Raw genomic sequence first — 26,489 nt, 5'->3', positions numbered from 1 at the left:
ATGCTTTCATGTTTTCAGTCCATAATATGTTAAATAATAGAAATGCCACGTTTCACAGAGTATTTACCATTTGCTATAGCCTACCATTATTGAGAAAAAGTTCAAGTGTATATACAGTGTATATATAGTACACATCGCTTTGAAATACGTAATGTTTTTTTGTTGAGATGACTTGATAAAATATTAGTATTCACAGAATATCGTTACAATTGTTTAATTTTTTCATGGGGGGGGGTGTAATTTAAAGAAAAAATAATGGCTTAGTGCTATAATACACAAATATCAAAAGGTAAGTAAAATGCTTAGTGTTAACAGTAAACGTTGCAGTCAGCATACCATTGTGGACTTTAATTTTTATTGTCAAACACCTATTTCTTTTAACAGTTATTGCATTGTCAGCACACATTTTGATGTCTGTTATGGCAATATTTTTAGCTCTTTCAATTTATTCTACTGATCTGAGCTTGTATGTAGGAACGTAACAATATGAAAAGCTCAATGGGTTCCTCTGGAGAAGTTGGTGGATGAAGACTGTTTTCTGCCATTGCAAGGCAACAAATGACTTTCGTCACAGGGATAGGGTCCTCTCTGGAGACATTCTTCTTTGCAGGCTTCTATCTTCATTTAGGATACTTCTTTTAGGTATTCTCTGCCACCAAAAAGATGAGGTAACGTGTACAACATTACTGGATTCCCAGCTGGAGACACAGCATTCCTGGATGGTCGAATTCGATGATTGTTCCAGAGTTGAAGAACTTCCTGCTGTTCTCTCTAATAATCAACACAAAGTGCGAAAAAGTCAATAAATCTGAGCCACAACATGCAATGTAAGCCTTATCTGCTTCATGCATTTAAAATGCATTAAAGGGGATGTAGTGCCCTGGGAAAATTTTAATATTCCATCATTTATCCATAAACGCATGCCTTTTGTATTCATATCAGGCCACTTCGTGTAATTACACACAAGAAAATGAGAGAAATTTGGCTCGATTGTCAAGCTAAAACGACCGGCGCCCGAGATCTGGCAGATTGTGTGCGTGACGTCACGACAAGTGAAGAGAGTGCCACCGGCCACTAGGGGAGCAGCGCCTGTCTGCATCAATATAATTCCTTCTAGTGAGGGGAGAATTAGGGGTGTTTTGAGCTGTTTATGCGGATGTATTGTGTTCGTCCTGCACATATTCCAGGTTCCCTCATGAAGAAACACCCCTCGTTGTCAATAAAAGAGAATTCAGAATTGACAGTGAGGGGTGTTTCTTCAACAAGAAAAAGGCTCAGTGCTTTAATACTGAATGGCGGCGATGATGGCAGACAATTTCGTTTCTAGTTTCAGCGACGAATCCGACGTAGAAGGACGTAACGAATGTTCATCTAATGGTGACGAGGAGAGTTACAAAGCTTTAATTGGTATTTTAGGTTACCAATTTGAGCCCAAACGAACGCCAATGCAGCGTAATGAAACGGTCATTGAGGGGAGCAGTGACACTGATGAAACATCGGCAGCAGATCATGTGGGAAACACCAATGATTTGTTTTGCATTTCTTTTTGTGAAGCAGATACATCGTGACTGCAAAATGAAGGAATGCATAGAATAATTATCATTTATTGCGCTATCATAGCTTTTCGCTCTGCAACAGACACAAATATGAATGGGATCAGAGGATTTGTTCTACATATTTTACGAACGATAATTTATACATGTGTCCAGTCCTGTATCCAATGCGTGACATTTTTTTTAATTATAAAAGAGTACTCACTCTGGCCATTTCGAGCTTGGCTGCTCCCCTTCTTTGCTTAGCTTTAGCCTCCTTTACCAGTCATCCTCCTCTCTCTTGATATCTCGGGACATTTAGGTGGCTGTGCCTGTATGGTCGGCACCGCATCTCCTTTGAGCAGCAATCTTTTAGCAAAACTCATAACAATTCCATCGATGTGATTTAAAGACTGGACAATCTCCCAGTGTCTTAGGCCCATATCAAAATAAAACTTGATTGCGCTAAACAGACTGTACGGAAGACTGCTCATTATGGCTTTCAAGCTCTCAAATGAATAAACACGTTGTGCCTGCTGTTCTTTTATATTAGGGTAAAAAAAAAACAACCACCATCAAAATTTTGAATAACAGTTAGGGGGAAAAAAAATTAATTCAAAAAACAAACCCGAAAATAAATTATTTTGAAAAACAAAGTTGGAGAAAAATTAATTCAAAAAACAAACCCAAAAATAAATTAATTAGAAAAACGAAGTTGAGGGAAAAAAAATATATATTTTTTTTAAAACCCAAAAATAAATTAATTAGAAAAACAGAGGGTTGAAAAAAAAATTAATTCAAAAAACAGCCCCAAAAATAAATTACTCAGGAAAAACGTAGGGTTGAAAAAAAAATAATTCAAAAAACAGCCTCCCATTTTTTTATTTTTCAAGTGAATGCAATACGCTTCCGTACTCAAGAACTCAATGATGTACGGAAATACAGAGAAGCCGTTGGTAGTTTGATTTATCTGGCAACCTGTACAAGACCAGATCTAAGGCTACGTTCATACTACAGGTCTTAATGCACGAATCCGATTTTTTGTCATATCCGTTTTTTTGGCGTGCCCGTTCAGACTCCCTTTGTCCATTGAGACTGTTCAAGCATTACGCATGCGCAGTAATTCGCAGTCCGACACGCGTTGAGCAAGATGACCCGCATGCGGAGAAGCATCAAAACAAATGACACACATCATCCGTCATTCCAGGGATATCATATTTTGCTTTTCAAAAGGAGGACACAAATAACAGACATAAATAATCTCGTTTAGGCTTATATTCAAAGTTTATATGGATCGATAGCATGCACGCACTTTCCGTGCATGTCACACACACACACGGTTAGTTTGCCCCGACTCTCGGCCGTGTAAGAAATGTTGAAATATTGCTTATATTGAGCAGACAGAAAACCGATCATTCTCAGGCTTATCCTCAACCCATTTTTATTTTTTATGACTGTTGTCAAGCTCAGCCCTTCCCCAAAAGCCGTGTTCACTGCAAGCTAGGCGCTAATAACGCACAGCTGCACCGGTACGGTAACGTCTCTCTCGCTATTTGATGACGTAATTGCTGCATGAAATCCTATTTGGGAGAGTGGACAGTACAGACCGCCGCGACAGTCTGGAAAAATGTGGCCCAGATCGGATTTGAACCACATACGAAAGTGACCCAGATCGGATTTTAAATGGTCCAGTTCTATGCGACTTGTCACGTTCAGACCGTCAGGTTAATGCCTCACTCGAGTCGGGAAAAACACGAAAAAATCGGATTCGTGCATTAAGACCTGTAGTATGAACGTAGCCTAAGTGTCATTGTAAGTAAGCTACCCCAATATTTTTCGAAACCAACCGCAGAACATTGGTCAACTGTGAAGCATGTGTTAAGATACCTGAAAGGCACAGAAAATAAAGAACTATGCTTAAAAAAATATGAGAATGACAACCTAATTTATGCGTACAGTGACTCAAATTGGGCTGGTGATATCGACGATCGTAAAAGCACTACAGGCTATTGCATTAGTTTCAACAAGCAAGGACCTTTAATTTCCTGGAAAACTAAGACAGCCTACAGTTGCACTCTCAACTTGTGAGGCTGAGTACATGGCCTTGGCTGCAACCATGCAGGAGTGCCTGTATTTGAAACAGTTGTTGTATTGTTTCGATAGACATACCTATACAGTAAGTGTATTGTATATGAGGACAACCAGGGTACTATAGCTTTAGCCAACAACCCGGTGCATAGACAACGTTGTAAACACGTGGACATAAAATACCATTTTGTGAGATCTTTGTTAAATGATGACCAATTTCACTTGGAATATTGCCCAACCAATGAGATGGTTGCAGACATTTTAACAAAACCTGGAACCAAGATAAAGTTGATGAAATTTGAAGCATTTATGTTTTGAGTGTCAACATGATTTATGTTTAGAGATTTTGTGATTTATCTGTGTTAAAGTGAACTGTTTTGAAATGTGATCAAGTGGGGGTGTTGAGTGGGATGCTCACATTGTTAATTGTGTTGATTCAATCACTATGGCGTGTCACATGTTCAAATTGGCAAATGTATTTCACCTGTGTTGGACTGAATAAAATGCGTGTACGCCTGCTGGTGTTTGCACGACAAAGAGAAACGATCACTGCTGTGCTGGTATATCCGCTGTGCAATCGAGCCTGCCAACAAAGAACAATACTAATGGCACTTACAGGCCCATTGTCAATGAAACATCGTTATTTAGTAAGGCGACAGTACCCTCTGGTGTACAAAAAATGAACGGCAATACACTCAGACAGATGGTAAATGGTATGATACTATATACTATACTTAGCGACATATAACGAACCTATTTACAAAATGAAACCTTCAATACGAACCTTGTTCCCTCACCAACCAGGTTGTAAACACTATTAGCAGTTCAAAACACTGTACTCTTTATGCTGGCATCGATCTCAAATGAGTGCATTTCATTCGGGATAATACATGGAGTGGAGGTGGACTTATAATAGGCAGACTAACAGGTCTTTGAGGGTCAGAATTCTAGCTGATAGACAGGTGTTCAAATACTTTGCAGCTGCATCACACTAACAAATTGTACAAAAAAATGCATTGCGATTTGTGGATTTTTCTTTTTAGATGATCTCACAGTGTACATGCACCTACGATGAACATTTCAGACTCCTCCATGATTTCTAAGTGGGAGAACTTGCAAAATAGAAGTGTGTTCAAATACTTATTTTCTTCATTGTGTAATATATATTAACTATAATAGAATAAAGTAGTATAGGTAACTACTAGTAAATAATAAATAATATCAAAAACCATCTTCATATGGCCATTAGGCCCAAATAGTTTTTTTTTTTTTTTTAAATACTGATGTTCATATCAAAAAGGAATAATAACTTGTAAAAATATTGCTGCTTATTGGCCAGGCAGAGAACCAGGAGACTTGCGAGAAGTTCTCCAGGGCCCAGGCAAGGTTTTCTTTTTTGATCTTAATGAATATTTTGGAGAAGCCTTGTCAGATGGATGCAGGCGGGAGTACAGCTTCAATATCTGGGCGATTTCATGTGTTGACAATGCTGTGACAGTTCAATTCAGGCCAACAAACGCTGCTAGATCATCCACTGCCTCCCAAGTAGTGATTATGCAGGCAAAAAAGCACACACAAAAAAATCCTTAAAAAACTTGAGTGAAAGTAGAGATGAATTCATCAATGCATCTGTGATTAAATGCAAGATTACTGGGGTTGATGTCCGAAGCCCACTTGAGTCCATGTTATCCAATGACCCATTAACAGTGCTGCGAACAGAGCTGTGAGAGACACCGCTCTCAGATGTGGCCCCCTGGAGGAAAAAATGGAGGGTTATGGTTTTAAATAGGACAGTGAAAAGGTTACATCATGAGAAAAGTTTGATTGTAATTACACATACACAAAAAGGTTAACCATAAACAACAAATATGGATAGGTTAATAATCTTAATAAAAATCCCAGCCGTGTAAATTAATTGATCAATCCAACATTATAAACTGGGTTTAACTATTTGTCCAACTACTCAAAAGCAGTTATGAATTTAACAATAATAATTTTATTTTGCGGTCGTCATGAAGCTCAATGATGCTTTAGGAGAAGGTTGAAAACACAATCACAAAAATAACAATAAAATATGAAAATAAAACAAGCACAGAATTAGAAGTTAAATTTGTGTATAAGAATCACACTTATAAGACAAGAAGACAGAGACACAATAGTGAGAATAATAAAGTACCAATACATTAAAAGCAGATCAGAAAAGAAGACATTTTGGAGAGATTTAAAGGGAAGGAGAATTCAAATAAAACGGTTACTGTTCTTGACGTGACGTTAAAGGGCTAGTTCGTTAGAAGGACTAATTGTAAACATGATGGTGTGCCGATCGGGGTACAGGTAGTGAAGCTCCCTCCGGATGTTGCAACGAGCACGACACGAAGTTTGATTAAAAAACAGGGTTTAATTCGCTCTTGACAACTCTTGAAAAGCCTTGGCAACCCGTGAGAACTGGTCAAACACATACACAATGAAAAATACATTTAAGAATATATACAGAGATAATTGCAAATTAAATAAAGAAAGTGCACAAACCTCGTGGGCTCACATCCATAAGGAGCTAAAAAGTTCTTCTCCAAACTTCTTAATGCAGTCTTTTTAGGAGTTTGAACAACCAAAAAAGAGCAGCACGGAGTTAGCTACCATCCGACCGCTCGCTCGCCTTTTCTTCTCCCTCGCTTAATGATTGCGTCATCCAAAAAGCATCGAGTAGAACAGTTATTCTCTAATTAAGTTCCTATTCACAAATCACCACCAGATGGCGGAAAGGTGCAAGTGCAAATAAAATAAATGAGAATATGAGAGACTGTAACACTCCCACCAATCACTTGTGATTACTTTGCGTGACTAAAGGTCTGAACTTTTATAACAACTATGAACTATTTGAAGTTATATTAAATAAACATTTTAATGGCAATGAGTGAGGCTGGACAATATCATTCGGCTTCTAGAAGTGTCACTGTCTTCTGAATCGGCCTTTCAAGGTAGACAGGTTTCAAGATGCGTTTCCCGCTACTATCCAGAGTTGAATCACTCATGAGTAATTTCACTTTCCTCACTCTTCCATCTTGTCCAGGATACACTTCCACAATTTTTGCCAATTTCCACTGGTTGCGTGCGCTTAAGTCATCTTGTAGAAGCACAATATCATTGACTTGGGCATTTCTGCGTTCCTTAGTCCATTTCTGTCTTCTTTGAAGATTGAGGACATACTCCTTTCTCCACCTCGTCCAGAAAGTATTTGCTAAGAGCTGAACACGACGCCATCTTTTTCTAAGATAAAGATCCTCTCTTACAAATTTCCCTGGAGGTGGTGCAATGATCGTTGATTTCATCGTGAGTATGTGGTTCGGTGTTAGGGGTTCTGGGCCTGATGGATCACACAGATGGTCCGTTGTAAGTGGTCTGCTATTGACAATTGCCATTACTTCATACAGGAATGTGCGGAGTGATGGCCCATCTAGTTGTTTTCCAGATTGTTCGAGGATGGATCCAAGCACGCTTCTTATCGTGCGAATTTGCCGTTCCCATACACCTCCCATATGACTTGATGCTGGGGTATTCATGACAAATTCGCATTCAAGTCTTTCCAATTGGCCTTGATCCATTTCTTTGAATGCGTCCACAAACTCATTTCTGGCACCGATGAAATTTGTGCCTTGATCACACCTTATCTGTCGAACTGGACCTCGAATGGCAATGAATGCACGTAGGGCGTTGATAAAGGCATCTGTACTCAAATCTTCCAGCATTTCAATATGTATGGCTCGGGAACACATGCAGGTGATTACCAAACCATAGCGCTTCAACTCCTTTCTACCGTCTTTGATGTAGAAAGGACCAAAGGAGTCCATCCCACAATATGTGAACGGTGGACTGGTCTCCATTCGTTCTTCAGGGAGATCTGCCATTATCTGTTGTTCTGTGCGTCTCCTGAATTTTCTGCACTTCACACATTTGAAGATGAGTGATGATACAAGCTTACTGCAACCGAGAATCCAATAGCCATTGGAACGAAGTTCATTTACTGTGATACCTCTTCCTTGATGGTATGCTCTTTCATGATAATGTTTAGCAAGCAGCGATGACACATGACCTTTTCTTGGAAGAATCACTGGATGCTTAACGTGAGAATCTAAAGTGGCATGTGTAAGACGTCCTCCAACTCGAAGAATGCCTTGGTCATCTTTGAATGGGCATAACTTGTGCAGCTTGTTGACTTTGTCTTCAGTCTGCATTGTCTTTGAATGTTTAAGCGACTGCATAACATGAGAAAATGCTGTGTCTTGGACCAGTTTTAAGATCAGTACCTCTGCTTCCTTTCTGTCTTGAAGAGTACTTGCTTGACTGGATCCTTTCCTGGGATTCTTTTTGTCCTTCAGGAATCGTTTAAGTCTGGCAATAGCTTTAATCATTCTTGACCAGTTGGAAAATTTGCAAAGGCGATCAAGAAGTGACCTTTGTTCATTTGCTTGAGTGTTCAGAACTTGAACATTTTTAACTTCTGGGTCACAAACAGATAGCTCTCCCACCTTGACTTCAACACTGGGCACAACTTTCTGCCAGAGAAGAGCAGGGCCTGTGAACCAATTTGACCTTTGGAGCTGTTCTGCTGTCAACCCTCTTGACGCATGATCTGCTGGATTTTCTTCAGAGACCACATAGCTCCATTGCGTTGACTCTGTACTTTGTTTGATACGTTCTATACGGTTTGCAACAAAAACGTGGAATCTTCTGGCTTCATTGTTGATGTACCCGAGTACAACTTTGGAGTCTGTCCAGTACACTTCTTTTGACAGTGTAATTTCCAGCTCTCTTTTCAACATGTCACCAGTACGAACAGCCACTACAGCTGCTGACAACTCAAGTCGTGGTATGGTTGTGACCTTAGAAGGTGGCACTCTTGATTTCCCCATTGCTAAGGAACAATGAACTTCTCCAGCTGTGCCTACTGCTCTAAGGTAGGAACACATTCCATATCCAGATACACTTGCATCGGAGAAATGATGGAGTTCATAGTGCTGAACCTTGAAGCTTGATGGTGTGTAGCATCTTTGGACTTTAACTTTCACCAGATTTTGTAGGTCAAGAAGCCATGATTCCCAATGAGGTCTCAAACTGTCTGGTAAGGGGTCATCCCAACTGAGTTTATCCCGACACATTTGTTGCAGGATCTGTTTTCCCAGCAGGATAAAGGGCGACACAAATCCCAGTGGGTCAAATACTGACGCAACTGTGGACAAAACTCCTCTTCGTGTGAGTGGATTTTTCTTGACGACAATCCTGAATTGAAACTCATCCGACTCAACACACCACTGCACGCCAAGCGCTCTTTCTATGTGCATTTCACCTAGTGCCATATCCAAGTCTTTGGCTGCTACAACACATTCTTCACTTGGGAGCGTAGCTAGGACTTTGGTGCTGTTGGAGATGAATTTGTGCAAACGAAGTTTGCCTTTGCTGCATAGCTCACGTGCCTCTTTTACTAGCTCAATAGCCTGAGGTTCAGTGTCAACACTTGCCAACCCATCATCGACATAGAAGTTGGTTTTAATGAACTTGATGGTGTCGTCACTGAAATGTCCTTCACCTTCAGAGGCTAGGTGCTTGAGTCCATAATTGGCGCAACCGGGGGAGGAAGCTGCACCAAAAAGGTGTACTTTCATCCGGTAAATGACAACCGGTGCTTCCACATCGCCATTCTCCCACCACAAGAATCTTAGATAGTCCTGGTCATTGGCACACACATGAAACTGATGGAACATGCGTTCAATGTCACACATAAATGCCACATGACCTTTACGGAAACGACATAAGACTCCAAGCAAGGTGTTGGTTAAATCTGGGCCTGTCAACAAATGGTCATTTAGACAGGTACCTTTGAATTTGGCGGAGGCATCAAAGACGACACGAATTTTACCTGGCTTTTGTGGATGATACACCCCGTGATGTGGGATATACCAAGCTGGTGTCTTATCACTGTCTTTTTCAGGAACTCTTTCAGCGTCGCCATGGGCTATGATTTCATCCATGAACTTTTTGTAGTCCTTGTAAAACTGCATGTTTCTTTTCAGCTTTCTTTCCAAGCATCTGAGACGATGGATGGCACATTCTTTGTTGTTGGGTAAATCAGGTTTTTCATTTTTGAATGGAAGTGGCATCTCATAATGTCCATTTTCTTTGTGTTTGATACCTTCTTTCAATTTTGCCATAAATCTGATGTCTTCTTGTGAGAGTTGTATGTCCTGTGTAGTTTTTTCAACAAAATCTGACTCCAGCATCTTTATGACATCTGCAGGTGTGACCATTTCTTTTATCTGAGTTCTACAGACATAGTGGACTTGACTGGTGAGACTTGAAGATGGTTGAATGCTTGGCATTACTTGCTTCACGATGATTTGGTGGCTTACACCGATTGCATCGCCATAATCAAGACTTGGATTGCCGAAGCCAACTATACTCCATCCCAAATCTGTTCTTTGCCCAAATGGTTGATTTTCTTTCCCTGAAACTATTTCTCGGGGAACAAGTGCTTGTGGGCAATTGTAGCCAATCAGAAGGCCAACATCACAACTTTGTAAAGGAGCGATTTCATTTGCGATATGCTCAAGATGAGGCCAAACCTTAGCTGTTTTTGGAGTTGGAATATGATCAAGGTTGGCTGGAATGAAATCCCTTGCGTAAGAATCAGGTAGAGGAATTAATTTATTTGAATAAAATCCTCTCACTTGCAAACCAGATATCTTGTGACAAGCTATCACGGCATTTCTTGTAGACATTGTGGTGAGCTTTAGTTGGACTGGTTGAAGCGTGGTGTTCAGAGATCTTGCAGTTTCCTCAAGTATGAAAGTTGTGTCACTTTGTGTATCAAGAAGTGCATACACAAGAACTTCATTCTCTGGCTCTTTTTCATTTGACAGCCATACTGGGATGATGGAAGACGTATGAGTGTCTTCATCATTTTGCATAATTCTGTTAGATGTTGCTGCACTTGTTTGTGGAATATTATTGTCGTTTGGTGCACATTCTGTTTGTCTTGAATTTGAAGTGTTACTACTGTTTGTCTTTTTGGTCCTTGCTTGCACTCTCACTTCTTTCGCTTGGTCGTCATGAAGACAGGTTGGGTGTTTTTTACTGCAAGTGTCGCATGTTTCTCTTCCTTCACAATCCTTTGAGCGATGGCCAGACTTTAGGCATCCAAAGCATAACTTCTTTTCTTGGACTAATGCAAGTCTTTGACTGATTGGTTTGTTCATGAACTTCCAACACTTCTGTAGGCTGTGGCCAGCTTTCTCGCAGAAGATGCAACTTACATTGAAAGTCTTTTCATTTGTGTTAGTTGCCAAAACCTTTGTTTCGTAGTTTCTGCTTTTAACGACTTTTATCTTATCAGCTTCACTTGGTTTCAGAGCATGGAGAGATGTTATGGGGTTACATGCAATTTTTGCTTCAATGTTGAGGAACTCAACAAACTGGCTGAAGCTTGGAAATGTTTGACTTTGCTCTTGTGTTTCAGTCACCTTCCGATTCCATCTTGATGTAAGCCAGTCTGGCAGCTTTGACAGCATCTTTTGATTTTCATTGCAGTCATTGAGTATTTCAAGTCCTTTAATCTCTGACATGGCTGACTTGCAACTTCGAAGAAAATCAGCAAACTCTTGTAACTCTATACTGCCCTTTGTGCTTATTTTTGGCCATGCATCAAGTTTGTCTCTGAATGCTTTGGATATAAGGAATGGATTGCCATACCTTTCGTCAAGGACTGCCCATGCAGCATTGTAGGCTGATTCTGTGCCCAACAGAAAGTAGCTTTCTATGGCTTTTCTGGCAGGTCCGCTCACATATTTCCGCAGGTAATATGTCTTCTCTTCAGCTGGAATATTTTTCCTGTCAATGAGAGTCTTAAAGGAATTTTTCCAATCTTTATATCTGAGTGGATCCCCACTGAACATTGCTGGTTCCGGTACAGGAAGTCGACTACAACTTATTGACTCAGCAATGACTTTGACAAGCTCTTTAGTACTTATATCTTGTTTTGGATGAGACACATTTTGAGTTGATGAGCAGGATTTACAATGTGAATCACTTATATTCGATTTTACTTCATTTTGTTGCTTGAAATTTGAATGAAGCAGCTCATGTATTTCTTCATCTGAACATGCGCTTTGCTCATATACTTGTTGTCTTGCCTTAGCTGCTTTCAGCTTCTTGATAGTCTCTAGCCGCTCTAGTTCTCTTCGCTTTGCTTCCAACATTCTTTGTCTTTCTGCTATTTCTGCTTCTTGTCTTTCCATTTCTTTAATATGGCTTTCTTGTTCAAGCAGAACTTCCAAGACTGCTTCATTGGCTGCAACTTCAGCAGCTGCATCTTGTCTTTTAGCAGAACTCAGACTAGAATGTTTTGAAACCTTCGAGTGACTTGAAGACTTTGTGATGTATGATTTGATGCTCATCATTTCAGAATTTGCAGAACTGAACGCAAATTCAGTTTTTACTTTTTCTTCGTAATTTCCCATTTTTTTCATTTCTAAACACTCTTCAGCAGATTGAATAATTGTCTTCGTCACTGCTTCACATGTGTCCATTCTTCGTCTTGTGTCATTATCAGGAAAATCAATGCGTCTTAACTCATCATAAGTTGTGTTCACAATTTTGGAAACTTCCGTAACATTGTTTACAATTTCACGCAAGAGATCTTCTGAGCATCCTTCATTCAAGGCTTTCTTCGCATCCTTAGCAGCATCTTTCCACTTTGCGTAGAAAACACCAAATCGACGTGTAGCTTTACTTACAAGCTCATCGTGCAGCTCTTGGCCCTTTTCCGTCAGCTTGCGGGTTCTTTGGCTCCTTTGTTGCTCTTGTTGAGTTGTAAGTACGTCAATTTTGGCACCTTCACTTGAAAGTGGTTGCTCAATATCACTATCTCTGCTTTTTGACCGAGACTCAAACGTTGCCATTATTAGTTTGACTTACGTTTGATTTGCTTGAAACTTATTGTGAAAAAACGCAATATTTGAATTGGCTATATTTTGAAAATGTTTTGTCACTTACAATTACTGCTAGAATTTACATACACAGTAAACTGCCTTATTTTCAAATGGAAATTAAAGATTCAATTTCAAGAAATATAGTTACACATACATTAGTCAACAATTACACCTTACACACTATAACTTCTTATTTCTAAAGCAATTAAACATTTGCTATTTAAATCACCCCAAAAATGAATGGAAAAACAATTAAACTCACATATAACAGTGAATAAAACAGTGTATGAAATAGTGAATACGTTATATTACAGTCCTTTGACAACAATTTTTTCTCTTTTTTTTTTTTTTCCTTTTTTTTTTTTACACCATGAAATGACTCAAGATTGTTTTCAAAAGTGGCTTATCTTGTCACACTCGTGAAGGTGGAGTTAACGTCGTCATTTAAGATGGCGGCACGATGGTCGTTCGCTCTCGCTCTGGCACCGCCTTCCTCGTCAAACCATGCGCCGAGTTGAACAGCTCTCACTCGCCCTGGCACAGTCTTCCTCATCAAACCATGCGTCGGAGTTGGAGAGTTCTCACTGAAGCTCCCTCCGGATGTTGCAACGAGCACGACACGAAGTTTGATTAAAAAACAGGGTTTAATTCGCTCTTGACAACTCTTGAAAAGCCTTGGCAACCCGTGAGAACTGGTCAAACACATACACAATGAAAAATACATTTAAGAATATATACAGAGATAATTGCAAATTAAATAAAGAAAGTGCACAAACCTCGTGGGCTCACATCCACAAGGAGCTAAAAAGTTCTTCTCCAAACTTCTTAATGCAGTCTTTTTAGGAGTTTGAACAACCAAAAAAGAGCAGCACGGAGTTAGCTACCATCCGACCGCTCGCTCGCCTTTTCTTCTCCCTCGCTTAATGATTGCGTCATCCAAAAAGCATCGAGTAGAACAGTTATTCTCTAATTAAGTTCCTATTCACAAATCACCACCAGATGGCGGAAAGGTGCAAGTGCAAATAAAATAAATGAGAATATGAGAGACTAACAGGTAGAAAGGTGACATGAATCCACTGCTGAATTTGAATGGCTTTAATTTGCTTAATATTCATCCAAATCTTCCTTGATGTACAAAAAATGAGGAATTGTAACTCCACCGGGCATAAGGTATGAAATCAGTCTGTAAACAATTCAATAAAAAAGGAATACACTAAATTACTAATCATAAATTTCAATTTAATCAGGAAAATACAAATTCACACATTCATTTACAAGCATATCATGACTGAATTCGCTTACAACAAATGGACGACTGCTGTTATCTAGCGGCCGTAATGGGAAACTACCGTCAATGATATCACAGTCCACTATACTAATAGTACACAATACGCATTTAACATAGCAAATAACACAGATCGTGCAACATCAACACTGTATATGCATCGCGAAGGCATAAAAAACACATACAATGCGTATATACAACTCCATTAGCGACCGTTAGCGATGGCGACCCATGCTAATATGCTTACGCATTCGCGAACGTAAATCATCCATAAAAGTGTCTTAATGTAAAGTGCTTCGACAACGATGAACAGCCCTCCTCTTCCGCAATTGGACCACGCTCGTGATTGGCTGCGCAGACTTTGACTTGCTTGGCGCTAATCTCGCGATTGGCTGTGGGATGTTGACTCGCTTGCCAAACCAGCTCTCCCGATTGGCTTTTAATAAGAGAAAGAGATCAAAGAAATAAAAAGAGATAAAGAAGATAAAAGATAAAGAGTCGCCATTTTTTCTTCTTTTTTTCCTCTTTTCTCGACGACGTGTCCAGCATTATGGTCTAAAAGGCCATTGGCTAAACTTCGTCTCAGCATTCAGAAAGCAAGTGGGGAAAATGTCCACGAGACCGGAGGAACTTTGCGGAGTGAAAGAGGAGCCCCCACCCCATCCCACTCGCCGACACTGGACTGAGTGCAAATTAATGCACGCTAATGTTGTCCTTCACAAACTAGAAGGTTGGTTTTCTTTCGATGATAAGTACACTGTACATGACAGATCGCGGTGATGAGAATATATTTTTAATGTTAACAGAAGTGCTATCAAGGGAATGCGATTTTTAATCGCAGTTAATGTGATGTCTAGCACTTTTAAATGACTTTTATGCTGGATTGGAAGACAACAAAACATGAATAAACAAAAAAATGGCAAAGATGAATTTTCTCCAACAGAAATCAACTTTGGGGAAACACGTTTGCAAATGAAGAAATAAGATTTCTTTGTGGTCTTGCAGATCTATATGTCAGCCAAGCCCATTATCCTGAGCACCAGGAGTCTACATGCATCAAGGACGAGGAGGAAGAGTCGCCATCCATTAAGGATGAAGAAGAGTTCGTATACATCAAAGGTCATCCATCCCGAGCAATGCTTTTTCTCATTAATACAAAAATGTTTATCAGTCTAATGAAGTATTTGTCATTCCTTTTACAAACAACATTTAGTACTCTCATTGGTCTGGGTCGTATTTTAAGGTTTTAGCACAATGAAAGAGTGTGAATCAGCATTGTTTGGCGGAGGTGGGTCGAGAAGCCCAAAATTTTAATACTCAAGTAAGAGTAGTGTTTCTTCAAAATAATATGACCCAAGTAAAAGTCGTCGTCCAAAATAATGTATTCAAGGACGAGTAAAAAGTATTTGGTGAAAAGAATCCCCAAGTAACGAGTAACATTGTGAGTATCTGATTATATTTTAGTTGGAGTTTTTTAAACAATGTTTATTTTATGTATTTATTTTTTTAAGCACAAAGTTATCCACATGGACTGTTGTTATAATGATACTCTACAATAACCCATTACATAACTACATTAATCCAAAGAAATCCAGAAAAAAAAATCTTTGAATTCCGACGAGACAAAAAATAAATAAATAAATGAAGCATTATTCGTCCAAAGAGCATGACTGCCCTCTAGTGGAGAAAATAGTTCCGAGTTTGAAAAGTAAAGCGTTCCATCATAATTACTATTTTGAAATTAAAAGGATGATAGCTCTGGTTTTCTGTGGTCAATCGGTGCCAAATAAAAACTGGGAGAGAGGTTAAAATTCGAGTCATGTTGAGGGCAGCAATCTATATCAAATACTTCTTTTTTTACGGTGCTTTAAAGACACCACATGATTGAACAGGGTGGCGTGAAGATTGCGTCTGATTGGTATTACTTGAAAGATACATCTCCTGGATGCACTTGGACACATCATCAGTGATGTATCCAGGATTCATTGGGTGTTTCGGGTCTCGTAACATCAGACACCCTCGTCCTAGCGACCCAGATCAAATCCCGGCTTGTGTCCCAGTAGATACCCACGGACCTGCCCTCTTCAACCACAACCACCTTGTGGCTTTCTCTGCAGCTTCACTTGCAGACTAAATGGCCCTCTTCTTGGCCACCCCTGTGATTCCCAGGCGGCCAAGGACTTTACAGAGGGAGCGTCCTGCGAAGCCTCGACAGCCGACTTCTATGGGCTCATAGAAAGTCTTCCAGCCCCTTCCCCTGCACTCCTCCACTAGTTCCTGATACTTGGCCCCTTTCCTCTCGTTGGCTTCCTCAATCCGCTCTTCCCAGGGCACGGTGAGTTCCAGCATGATCAGGTGTTTTGAAGCCTCTGAGATGATGATCATGTCTGGCTGGAGCGATGTTGTTGCTGTGTGCTGGGGGAACCTCAGCAGTTTTCCCAGGTCAACGTGGAGCTTCCAATCAGGGGCTGTGTGGAGGAGTCCTGTTGTTATCCGTGGATGTGCACGGGGTCTCTCTCCAGCTTTGATGAAGGGGATGGCCTTCCTTGGAGCATGAGGGTGTTTGCTAGAGCTGATGGCGGAGGCTATACTCTCGGCAACTGTTTTGAGGACCTGGTCGTGGCGCCAGCGATAGCAACCATCAGCCAGGGACTTTGGGCAGCTGCTGAGGAGATGTTCCAGGGAGCCAAAGGGAGCAGGAGGGTGTCTCGCTCTTCCCCCACACATGGAGGTTTGCTGGGCTGGGGAGGGAATCGTAGACTGCCGCTACGAGGAACCAGACGCGGCGGAGGTCTGCCTGCATGATGTTCGACCAGGTGACTTTGCGCTGCAAAGTGCCCTCCCATCTTGTCCATGCTCCCTGTTACCGGAGTCCCAATGCCCTGCCCACTCGCTCTTCCTCCAGGCCTGCACGGACTTCCTCCTGGAGTAGATGTTGTCTCTCCTTGCCACGAGCCTGGCTGACTTGGGTCTTTGGGATGTAGCCCAAGCCTGCTCTCCCTATTGCCACGGTCCCAACCAGTACCTTTTGCCTAAGGCGTGACTCAGCCACCTCCACTGCCTTATCTGCCTTCCACTTCCTTCCTGTCCTCACTTCAATGCCGGCTGATGACACCTTGCCGTCCCTGGATTCTCTGTAGTGTAGGGCTTCTCTTGTGCGTGCCACCTTGAATTCTTCAGTGAGCCCACTGAAGGGCAGCTGCAGGATGTTGCTTGTCCCGTACAGGGCAGCACTGTTGAGGCTGCGAGGAAGACCCAGCCATTTCCGCAGAAAGCTGCTGATCTTCCTTTCGAAGGACTCCACCGTCGTTACTGGGACTGCATAGACGAGGAGAGGCCACAGGATTCTGGGAAGGATGGAGTGCTGATAGATCCAGGCTTTGAATCTGCCAGGCAGGCCAGACTTGTCCACCTTGCTGAGCCAACCACCAAGCTCTTCAGTAGACCTACGGATAGCAGCAGAGTCCTTCAGGCTGGAGTCAAAGAGCTTTCCCAGGCTCTTGACTGGTTGCTCTGTGATCGATGGAATCACGGTTCCTGAGATTGAGAACCGGAATTTATCGACTACCTTCCCCCTCTTCATATATGTATAATGGATTATTGTGATTATTGTTGCGACGTCTCATTGGTGAAATCGGTAGAAACACCCTGGTTATACACCAGGCACCTCTCGACTCTTGGCATCGCTGGCAAAAAAATAAATAAATCTAATATGTAGAATAAAGAGGAAAATTGTGACGACTCTTGTGTAGCCCAAAGTAGCTGAGTAACTGTAGTGTTTTTTTTCTTCACAAATCAACTCAAGTAAAAGTAAAAAGTAGAGCTTAGTGAAACTACTCTTTGAAGTACATTTCTCTCAAAAAGTTACTCAAGTAAATGTAACGGAGTACATGTACATGTTGGGGTAACGACGGTAGGTCAATATCACAATTTAGGTACCGTTATTTTCGGACCAAAAGGCGCTACATTTTTTCGCTTATTTTGAATCCTGCAGCTTATAGCCTAATGCGGCTTATTTGTTGATTTATTAGGTTAATAGGAAACACGTTATTTGACGGTGACGTCATAAGACTGCTGTAAGAGTGCCATACTTATGACATGACACTATCATGGGTGTTAATGCGTGCTTATGAAAGATGTCATTAAGTGTCATCGGGCAAATTATGTCACTAACTCCATTTATGTCCAGCTCAGATCTTTTACATCCATTCAAAACACAAAATGATATCTGTGATAACCATTGAAAAGCAGTTATAGCAGTGTCATGCCATACTTATGATGGTCTTATGACAGTCTTATGGCGCCACTGTCAAATTGAGTGTCACCAAATACCATAACTAACAATTCATGAAACAACTCTTCATGAACTGAAGAAATTATTAACACAGAACATAAATTTTGATTGTTATTTCCACCTGTAGCGCTGTAATGCATGCTAGGAGGCAGGTTGGAGGACAACAGTGTTGACAGCAAGTGGCAGCAGAGGTTGATTGTCTCCCCCAAGAGAGCAGTGATTGCCAAATGAAGCTTCTTGAAGAAATGAAGCTTTGCAGCCAATTTGTTCAAAGCTTCATGGAGGTTCACTTGGTCTTATGACAGTCTTATGATGCCGCTGTCACATGAAGTGTTACCGGCTAATATTTTTTGGTGTAAATATCTCATAAAACAGTGAGAACAACTGCGGTTTATAGTCCTGTGCGACTTATCTATGAACAAACGCAGTTTTTGTGTCAAATTTTCATGGGTGGAGGCTTATTGTCATGTGTACCTTATAGTCCGAAAATTACAGTCATTGAGTTGTTAGTCTAATCATTTAATTTAGTCAGAATCAAATCCTTATATTCGACCAATAAATATTAGACAAGCACGTTTTTGATTTCACCCGTGATTCATTGCTTCCAACTGACAGGTTAGCTCAGCGCACAACACTGCAGTCAGCCAGTTTTGTTTTTTAGGCGTATGCGCCGTTAATATTACCGGTAATAGTTACGTGCCATTTATGGGATCGATTAGTTTTCCCCGGCGTTCAACGCTTTTGATTCGTAACCGTAAACTTGAATTAGTCCACAGAAAAGATTCCTAGCTGTCGTAAAGAGAGTTGTATTTACGCACTCACAAAAAAAAAAATCTGATGTCAGAATTTGGTGGTTTCAGATACAAATGCCTAAATATACGATTAAAATTAAATATACGAACACAAATGCAAGTATGAATCTTTTTGCTTCAATAATGCTTGCAATACGCTGTTTTAATGATGTAATCACAAGAGGAATATGGTTCTTCACACGATTCGTCTTCAAAACACTGAAATTACACATACAGCTATTACTGGCCGATAGTTTTTAGCACAGAATTTTCGGACGCATCTCTATGCAAAACTGTCTCATGCGCCTCAAAATTAAACCACATCTTTTTTTGATAAATACTTTTTAAAACCACACCATATATTGAATCCACGAAACCGCATGAACCACAAGGGATCAATGTACTTGTTTCAGACACGGTGGTAGTCCACAAAATATATCAATGATTTTCTTGTGCTGACAGGTTTCAGAAGATATCTTGTTGCTGAGCGGCACGAGCCAGAAACCTCTGGCGTTATAGAGGATGTTGAGCTCCCCCAAATCAAAGAGGAAGAGGAACCAGAGCCCTGTCAAAAGAAGCAACTTCCAATTAAAAAGGAGGAGGAATGGCTGCCATGCGTTAAAAAAAAGGAAGAGGAGGAGCCTATCACTAGGTCAAATGGTGAGCCCTTGAAGAGTGAAGATGGTCCGAGTGAGGCTGGCAGAGGGGTGGAGCCTCCAAGCGGCTGCAGTAGCAGCAGCTCAACAGAAGGATTGCAGGCAGACATTTCCATCGCTCCATCAGACAGAAGTGGCACCACATCACACTCACCTTACAAGGATGATGGTCATAAGAAATCTCACAGTGACGACAAACTCTGCAAATGCTCTCAGTGTGGGAAAACCTTTCCTACCAAGCAAACTTGTCATGCGCATATGAGGAGCCACATTGGTGAAAAACCTTTTTCCTGCTCAGTATGTGGTCAAGGATTTGCTCTAAAGGGAAATCTAACAAAACACACAAAAATCCACATAGGCAAAAAACCTTTTGCCTGCTCAATTTGTGAGAAAAGATTCAGGCACAACAGCCACTTGATATCCCACGCAAGAACCCACACTGGGGAAAAACCTTTTTCCTGCTCAGTTTGTGGACAAAGATTCAGTTGCAAGAGCGCCTTAAAACGTCACACAAGAATCCACACTGGGGAAAAACCTTTTTCCTGCTCAGTTTGTGATCGAAGATTTGCTCTAAAGGGAAGTCTAACCAAACACATAAGAACCCACACTGGCGAAAAACCTTTTTCCTGCTCAATTTGTGACCAAAGATTCGCTCGGAAGCAACACTTAAAACAACACACAAAAATCCACACTGGCGAAAAAACTTTTTCCTGCTCAGTTTGTGATAAAAGATTCACTCACGAGCAATCCTTGAAAGAACACATAAGAACCCACACTGGCGAAAAACCTTTTTCCTGCTCAGTTTGTGGACAAAGATTCAGTTGCAAGAGCGCCTTAAAACGTCACACAAGAATCCACACTGGGGAAAAACCTTTTTCCTGCTCAGTTTGTGATCGAAGATTTGCTCTAAAGGGAAGTCTAACCAAACACATAAGAACCCACACTGGCGAAAAACCTTTTTCCTGCTCAATTTGTGACCAAAGATTCGCTCGGAAGCAACACTTAAAACAACACACAAAAATCCACACTGGCGAAAAAACTTTTTCCTGCTCAGTTTGTGATAAAAGATTCACTCACGAGCAATCCTTGAAAGAACACATAAAAACCCACACTGGCGAAAAACCTTTTTCCTGCTCAGTTTGTGGACAAAGATTCAGTTGCAAAAGCGCCTTAAAACGTCACACAAGAATCCACACTGGGGAAAAACCTTTTTCCTGCTCAGTTTGTGATCGAAGATTTGCTCTAAAGGCAAGTCTAACAAAACACATAAGAACCCACACTGGCGAAAAACCTTTTTCCTGCTCAATTTGTGACCAAAGATTCGCTCGGAAGCAACACTTAAAACAACACACAAAAATCCACACTGGCGAAAAACCTTTTTCCTGCTCAGTTTGTGATAAAAGATTCACTCACGAGCAATCCTTGAAAGAACACATAAGAACCCACACTGGCGAAAAACCTTTTTCCTGCTCAGTTTGTGGACAAAGATTCAGTTGCAAAAGCGCCTTAAAACGTCACACAAGAATCCACACTGGGGAAAAACCTTTTTCCTGCTCAGTTTGTGATCGAAGATTTGCTCTAAAGGGAAATCTAACAAAACACATAAGAACCCACACTGGCGAAAAACCTTTTTCCTGCTCAATTTGTGACCAAAGATTCGCTCAGAAGCAACACTTAAAACAACACACAAAAATCCACACTGGCGAAAAACCTTTTTCCTGCTCAGTTTGTGATAAAAGATTCACTCACGAGCAATCCTTGAAAGAACACATAAGAACCCACACTGTCGAAAAACCTTTTTCCTGCTCAGTTTGTGGACAAAGATTCAGTTGCAAAAGCGCCTTAAAACGTCACACAAGAATCCACACTGGGGAAAAACCTTTTTCCTGCTCAGTTTGTGATCGAAGATTTGCTCTAAAGGGAAGTCTAACCAAACACATAAGAACCCACACTGGCGAAAAACCTTTTTCCTGCTCAATTTGTGACCAAAGATTCGCTCGGAAGCAACACTTAAAACAACACACAAAAATCCACACTGGCGAAAAAACTTTTTCCTGCTCAGTTTGTGATAAAAGATTCACTCACGAGCAATCCTTGAAAGAACACATAAAAACCCACACTGGCGAAAAACCTTTTTCCTGCTCAGTTTGTGGACAAAGATTCAGTTGCAAAAGCGCCTTAAAACGTCACACAAGAATCCACACTGGGGAAAAACCTTTTTCCTGCTCAGTTTGTGATCGAAGATTTGCTCTAAAGGCAAGTCTAACAAAACACATAAGAACCCACACTGGCGAAAAACCTTTTTCCTGCTCAATTTGTGACCAAAGATTCGCTCGGAAGCAACACTTAAAACAACACACAAAAATCCACACTGGCGAAAAACCTTTTTCCTGCTCAGTTTGTGATAAAAGATTCACTCACGAGCAATCCTTGAAAGAACACATAAGAACCCACACTGGCGAAAAACCTTTTTCCTGCTCAGTTTGTGGACAAAGATTCAGTTGCAAAAGCGCCTTAAAACGTCACACAAGAATCCACACTGGGGAAAAACCTTTTTCCTGCTCAGTTTGTGATCGAAGATTTGCTCTAAAGGGAAATCTAACAAAACACATAAGAACCCACACTGGCGAAAAACCTTTTTCCTGCTCAATTTGTGACCAAAGATTCGCTCAGAAGCAACACTTAAAACAACACACAAAAATCCACACTGGCGAAAAACCTTTTTCCTGCTCAGTTTGTGATAAAAGATTCACTCACGAGCAATCCTTGAAAGAACACATAAGAACCCACACTGTCGAAAAACCTTTTTCCTGCTCAGTTTGTGGACAAAGATTCAGTTGCAAAAGCGCCTTAAAACGTCACACAAGAATACACACTGGGGAAAAACCTTTTTCCTGCTCAGTTTGTGATCGAAGATTTGCTCTAAAGGGAAGTCTAACAAAACACATAAGAACCCACACTGGCGAAAAACCTTTTTCCTGCTCAATTTGTGACCAAAGATTCGCTCGGAAGCAACACTTAAAACAACACACAAAAATCCACACTGGGGAAAAACCTTTTTCCTGCTCAGTTTGTGATAAAAGATTCACTCACGAGCAATCCTTGAAAGAACACATAAGAACCCACACTGGCGAAAAACCTTTTTCCTGCTCAGTTTGTGATCAAAGATTTGCTCTAAAGGGAAATATAACAAAACACATAAGAACCCACACTGGCGAAAAACCTTTTTCCTGCTCAGTTTGTGGTCAAAGATTCACTCGGAAGGATCGGATGAAGAGACACGTGTGTGCTGCTGTGAGAAGCAGTGGCCAACGACTGTTTTGCCAGTCATCCATGCTGGCTTCATCAGATTTTGCATGCAGGTTAGGTTAGGGTTGGGCTTACGTTCATATTTTAGGTACACTTTATTTTTGTGATTGCATTTTTGTTTGGACTTTGCCATTTTGTGTTTTACCTTTTCTGGCCATCAACGTCTTTCCCTTGGTTCTCTCGCCGACTGGCATTATTCATATCATACTCTCCCTTTCAAACTACACTTTTCACATTTAATATTTGAAACCGCAGACCCCAAATTCAAAATCATTCATAAATATTGTCATTCAATAAATATGGAAATTTAGAATTTATTGTTCAATATTGCAAAAATAATTTAAAAAAAAAATACTGGCTCACAAATGAGTTTTTTGTGTGGGGGTTAATGTAAATATAATCTTTTTACAATTACTATTACTACTCGTGATTGACAGAGTATGAGGGCCAAATAAAGAAAAATGAAGAACAAGAAAAAAGGACTATGAAAGTAAAGTCGCGTTCTCACGACAAGAATTGTTTTTTTTTCTTGTAGCAAATCAAGTTTTGGGATATCATTTTTGTTATAAAATAAATATCTCAAGAAATAAAACACACCGACTCATTTCTGTATTTAATTTTGCAGATTATACTGTATATGTTTTGTGATTAAAATGTATTTGTTTGTTAATAACATGGTCACCACCTGACACCTACAGGGGTCACATTGAATAAGGCGCTATAGACCCTTCTCACATGATCTCACAACCACGCCTCCGCGCCATATTGTCCGTCAGCTCATCGTGTTTACGCATTACCGCTACGTAAATTCCTCCTATTATATTATGGCGTGTTTTTCTGCTCATTAACATTAATAATCAAAATGGTGAAGGCGTGTGTGGCGGTTGGTTGCAGTAACAGTGAAGATAGACGGAGAGACTTGAACTTCTACCGTATTCCGAGAGACCCGGAGAGGAGAGCGAGATGGACTGCTGCAATTCGACGAGAAAACTGGGCACCAAACGATCACCACAGATTATGTAGTAGTCATTTTATATCTGGTGAGATGCATTTAGTATATATTTAGAGGGTTTTGGGCTGACAACCACAATTAAGATCATTGCGAGGCTAATCACCGACAACATACCGTTTCAAATTCAAGATGCTTATTTCTTCCACCATCAATATTTTTTTTAAATATTTAGCTGGTAGCAAGTGAAAGAAGCTGGCCTCGTCTACGAATCATCAGTTAAACAGGGGTGTCCAAACTTTTTGCAAAGGGGGCCAGATTTGCTGTGGTAAAATTTTGGGCTGCTACCTGGGCTGAATTACGTAGAACAATATATTTAAACAAAGCAAGCCCTTCTGTGTGTCACATTTGCTTTATTATTATTTTTTTTTAATTCATGATTTCAACAATCTCGCCTTTGTGGCGTTCTCTTTCGACACTCGGGCTCTTTCAAGTATGAAGTTTGCTTGATCATTTCACCACAGATACTACAGGCAGCGCATTGACTTCAACCCAAGACAGCTTTTTGCTGCAACTATAGGTTGGTACTAATGTATACATATATACACTGAGGCAAATAACTATGTATTTCAACCGGGTTTAATTCATTCTATTTTGCAAAGTTAGCATGCTCTCTATGAAGAAATACCCCTCAATGTCAAGTTATAACTCTCATTTATTGACAAAGATGAGGGAACCCTGAAGAACAAGAAAATAGCTAATTAGCCACAGCATACTAACTTAACTGAATAGAAGTAAACAGAACAACAAGTACGAACACAACTGATAACATATCTTTCTCTGTACATATATAAGCCAAAATACAACAAGAGGCACTTAATTGACATTAACAGTGGGCAGACTTACAGAAATATGTGTGGAGCACAAATAGCACACAGCAATAGACCCTACTCACCTACGTCGCAAAATGGGCGCGTCGCCGTTTCCGGCCGCCATATTGTACCTCTTTTTCAGACCTATTCTCATTGTTTTCAATTAGTCGAGCAAGTTATTGAGCAATTCATGGAAGCCCCGGTGTTATCTGACGCTGTAAACTCATTGGATCCGTTGCATAAAAGGCGTTACGTGGAAAAGCTTCAGTTTATCCATTCGCCAGATCCGTATTTGATGCCTAAATCGATGTTTTTCGACCCGCTGGCTTCGCCTGACATCTGATATCCTGATATTTACAACTATCTTGTCCACACAAAATCAGCCTATTCTCACGAAAGTTTGAAAAACTTTAAGAGCTTGGAGGCTTATAAATGCTACGTTGCTGGTTGGGTGAAACAGGTCCTCGTACACGAAAATTCGGCAGGAATCTTGTGCTCGGAAGGTGAGTTTCGAAATTTCCAATTCAAAATCTTTTGTTCTTGCTAACATCCACTGTCAAGTCTAATGTATTTCATATCATTTGTCAATGGAGCTAGGGCTTTTAATGTTTATATGGTTTAGCGATAGCACTCTCACTATATACATATATAATACGTAATAAATATGAAGTGCGATAGCACTACTCCAGATTGTCCCTAGTTGAATTTACTTTTTGACTTTTGACCTCAATAGTGAAATTGTAAATTAATTGTATGACAACTGTCCGATTATCCCCTTATAATTATATATTTTCAGGTAGTTCATTCACGTCTGAGTGTATGTTGTCGGCGATTAGCCTAGCAATGATCTTAATTGTGGTTGTCAGCCCAAAACCCTCTAAATATATATTAAATGCATCTTACCAGATATAAAATGACTACTACATAATCTGTGGTAGTCGTTTGGAGCCCAGTTTTCTCGTCGAATTGCAGCAGTCAATCTCGGGTCTCCTCTTCGGGTCTCTCGGAATACGGTAAAAATTCAAGTCTCTCCGTCTATCTTCTCTGTTTTTGCAACCGACCGCCACACACGACTTCACCATTTTGATTATTAATGTTAAAGAGCAGAAAAACTCGCCATAATAGGAGGAATTTACGAAGCGCTAATGCATTAACATGACTAGTATCCGGACAACATGGCGCGGGGGCGTGGCTGTGACGTCACGTGAGTAGGGTCTATAGCATAAACGTCTCATACAACTACTAACTCTCCCACTGTTGAGATGAATAACACTACTATGGAACGGCGCCACCCCCGAACGGCCAGTGGCATTCTCTTCACTCTATATCTATAAAAGTAACCAAATAAGAGTTGGTGACATACCAGTTTTGTTGCTGAAGAGTCTTTTCTCCCCAACTTCTTCCTTGCGATTCCGCGGGGCCGACTGATTCGAACCATGTCTCAAAACTCGACGCGAATCTCCGCCCCTCTTCCATAGCATGGAAGCATAGTGTTCTGGTTATTGTGCAGTCGACCTAGCATACAGTTTCAGAGGTTTGCACTGGTGAACGGTCAGAAGTTTACATTCGAGTTTTCTTAACAGACTGTAATATATTTGATCCAAATAAATACCAAATGCTCTAAAATACTGTATATAGTGTTCTTATTCTTCAATCAGTTAATATACACATCTTTGATGTGAAAGATGTTATAGAATGTATAAGGTGATAACGTGTAGAACATGAAAACCAC

The 26,489-nt window shown here is 40.5% G+C and overlaps 2 protein-coding genes across 3 annotated transcripts; one reads left to right on the top strand and one right to left on the bottom strand.

Moving 5' to 3' along the window:
* Positions 1-5,937: 5,937 nt before the first annotated feature.
* LOC130927761 (uncharacterized) lies at positions 5,938-13,639 on the bottom strand. 2 transcript variants are annotated; one of them, XR_009066515.1, is made up of 3 exons: positions 13,378-13,639; positions 6,150-13,293; positions 5,938-6,065 (listed from the first exon to the last, which is right to left on the bottom strand). XR_009066515.1 is itself a non-coding variant. In XM_057853763.1 (2 exons), exon 2 carries the CDS (start codon positions 12,569-12,571, stop codon positions 6,551-6,553), a length of 6,021 nt encoding a protein of 2,006 aa, XP_057709746.1. In that variant the 5' UTR covers positions 12,572-13,293; positions 13,378-13,639; the 3' UTR covers positions 6,065-6,550. The 2 variants fall into 2 exon arrangements, 1 of the variants encoding a protein (XP_057709746.1); XM_057853763.1 differs by having other exon boundaries at positions 6,065-13,293.
* Positions 13,062-23,316, top strand: LOC130927995 (zinc finger protein 721-like). Its single transcript, XM_057854159.1, has 7 exons — positions 13,062-13,203; positions 14,892-15,005; positions 16,056-16,221; positions 16,409-16,617; positions 16,703-16,814; positions 17,067-17,401; positions 19,434-23,316. The coding sequence occupies exons 1-7, from the start codon at positions 13,062-13,064 to the stop codon at positions 22,997-22,999; spliced, it is 4,644 nt and encodes a 1,547-aa protein (XP_057710142.1). The 3' UTR covers positions 23,000-23,316.
* Positions 23,317-26,489: the final 3,173 nt, after the last annotated feature.

This window comes from Corythoichthys intestinalis, chromosome 13 (genome assembly GCF_030265065.1).
Source record: "Corythoichthys intestinalis isolate RoL2023-P3 chromosome 13, ASM3026506v1, whole genome shotgun sequence".
Classification (NCBI taxonomy): Eukaryota; Metazoa; Chordata; class Actinopteri; order Syngnathiformes; family Syngnathidae; genus Corythoichthys; species Corythoichthys intestinalis.
The sequence above is the reverse complement of the archived record's forward strand: the minus strand, read 5'-3'. Positions and strand labels throughout refer to the sequence as shown.

Coding starts and splice junctions, on each gene's coding strand:
- LOC130927995 (XM_057854159.1), top strand. CDS start 13,062: ATGGTCGTTCGCTCTCGCTCTGGCACCGCCTTCCTCGTCAAACCATGC. Junction 13,204..14,891: donor CACTGAAGCTCCCTCCGGAT/GTTGCAACGAGC, acceptor GTGGTCTTGCAG/ATCTATATGTCAGCCAAGCC. Junction 17,402..19,433: donor GGCTCTTGACTGGTTGCTCT/GTGATCGATGGA, acceptor TTGTGCTGACAG/GTTTCAGAAGATATCTTGTT.
- LOC130927761 (XM_057853763.1), bottom strand. CDS start 12,571: ATGGCAACGTTTGAGTCTCGGTCAAAAAGCAGAGATAGTGATATTGAG.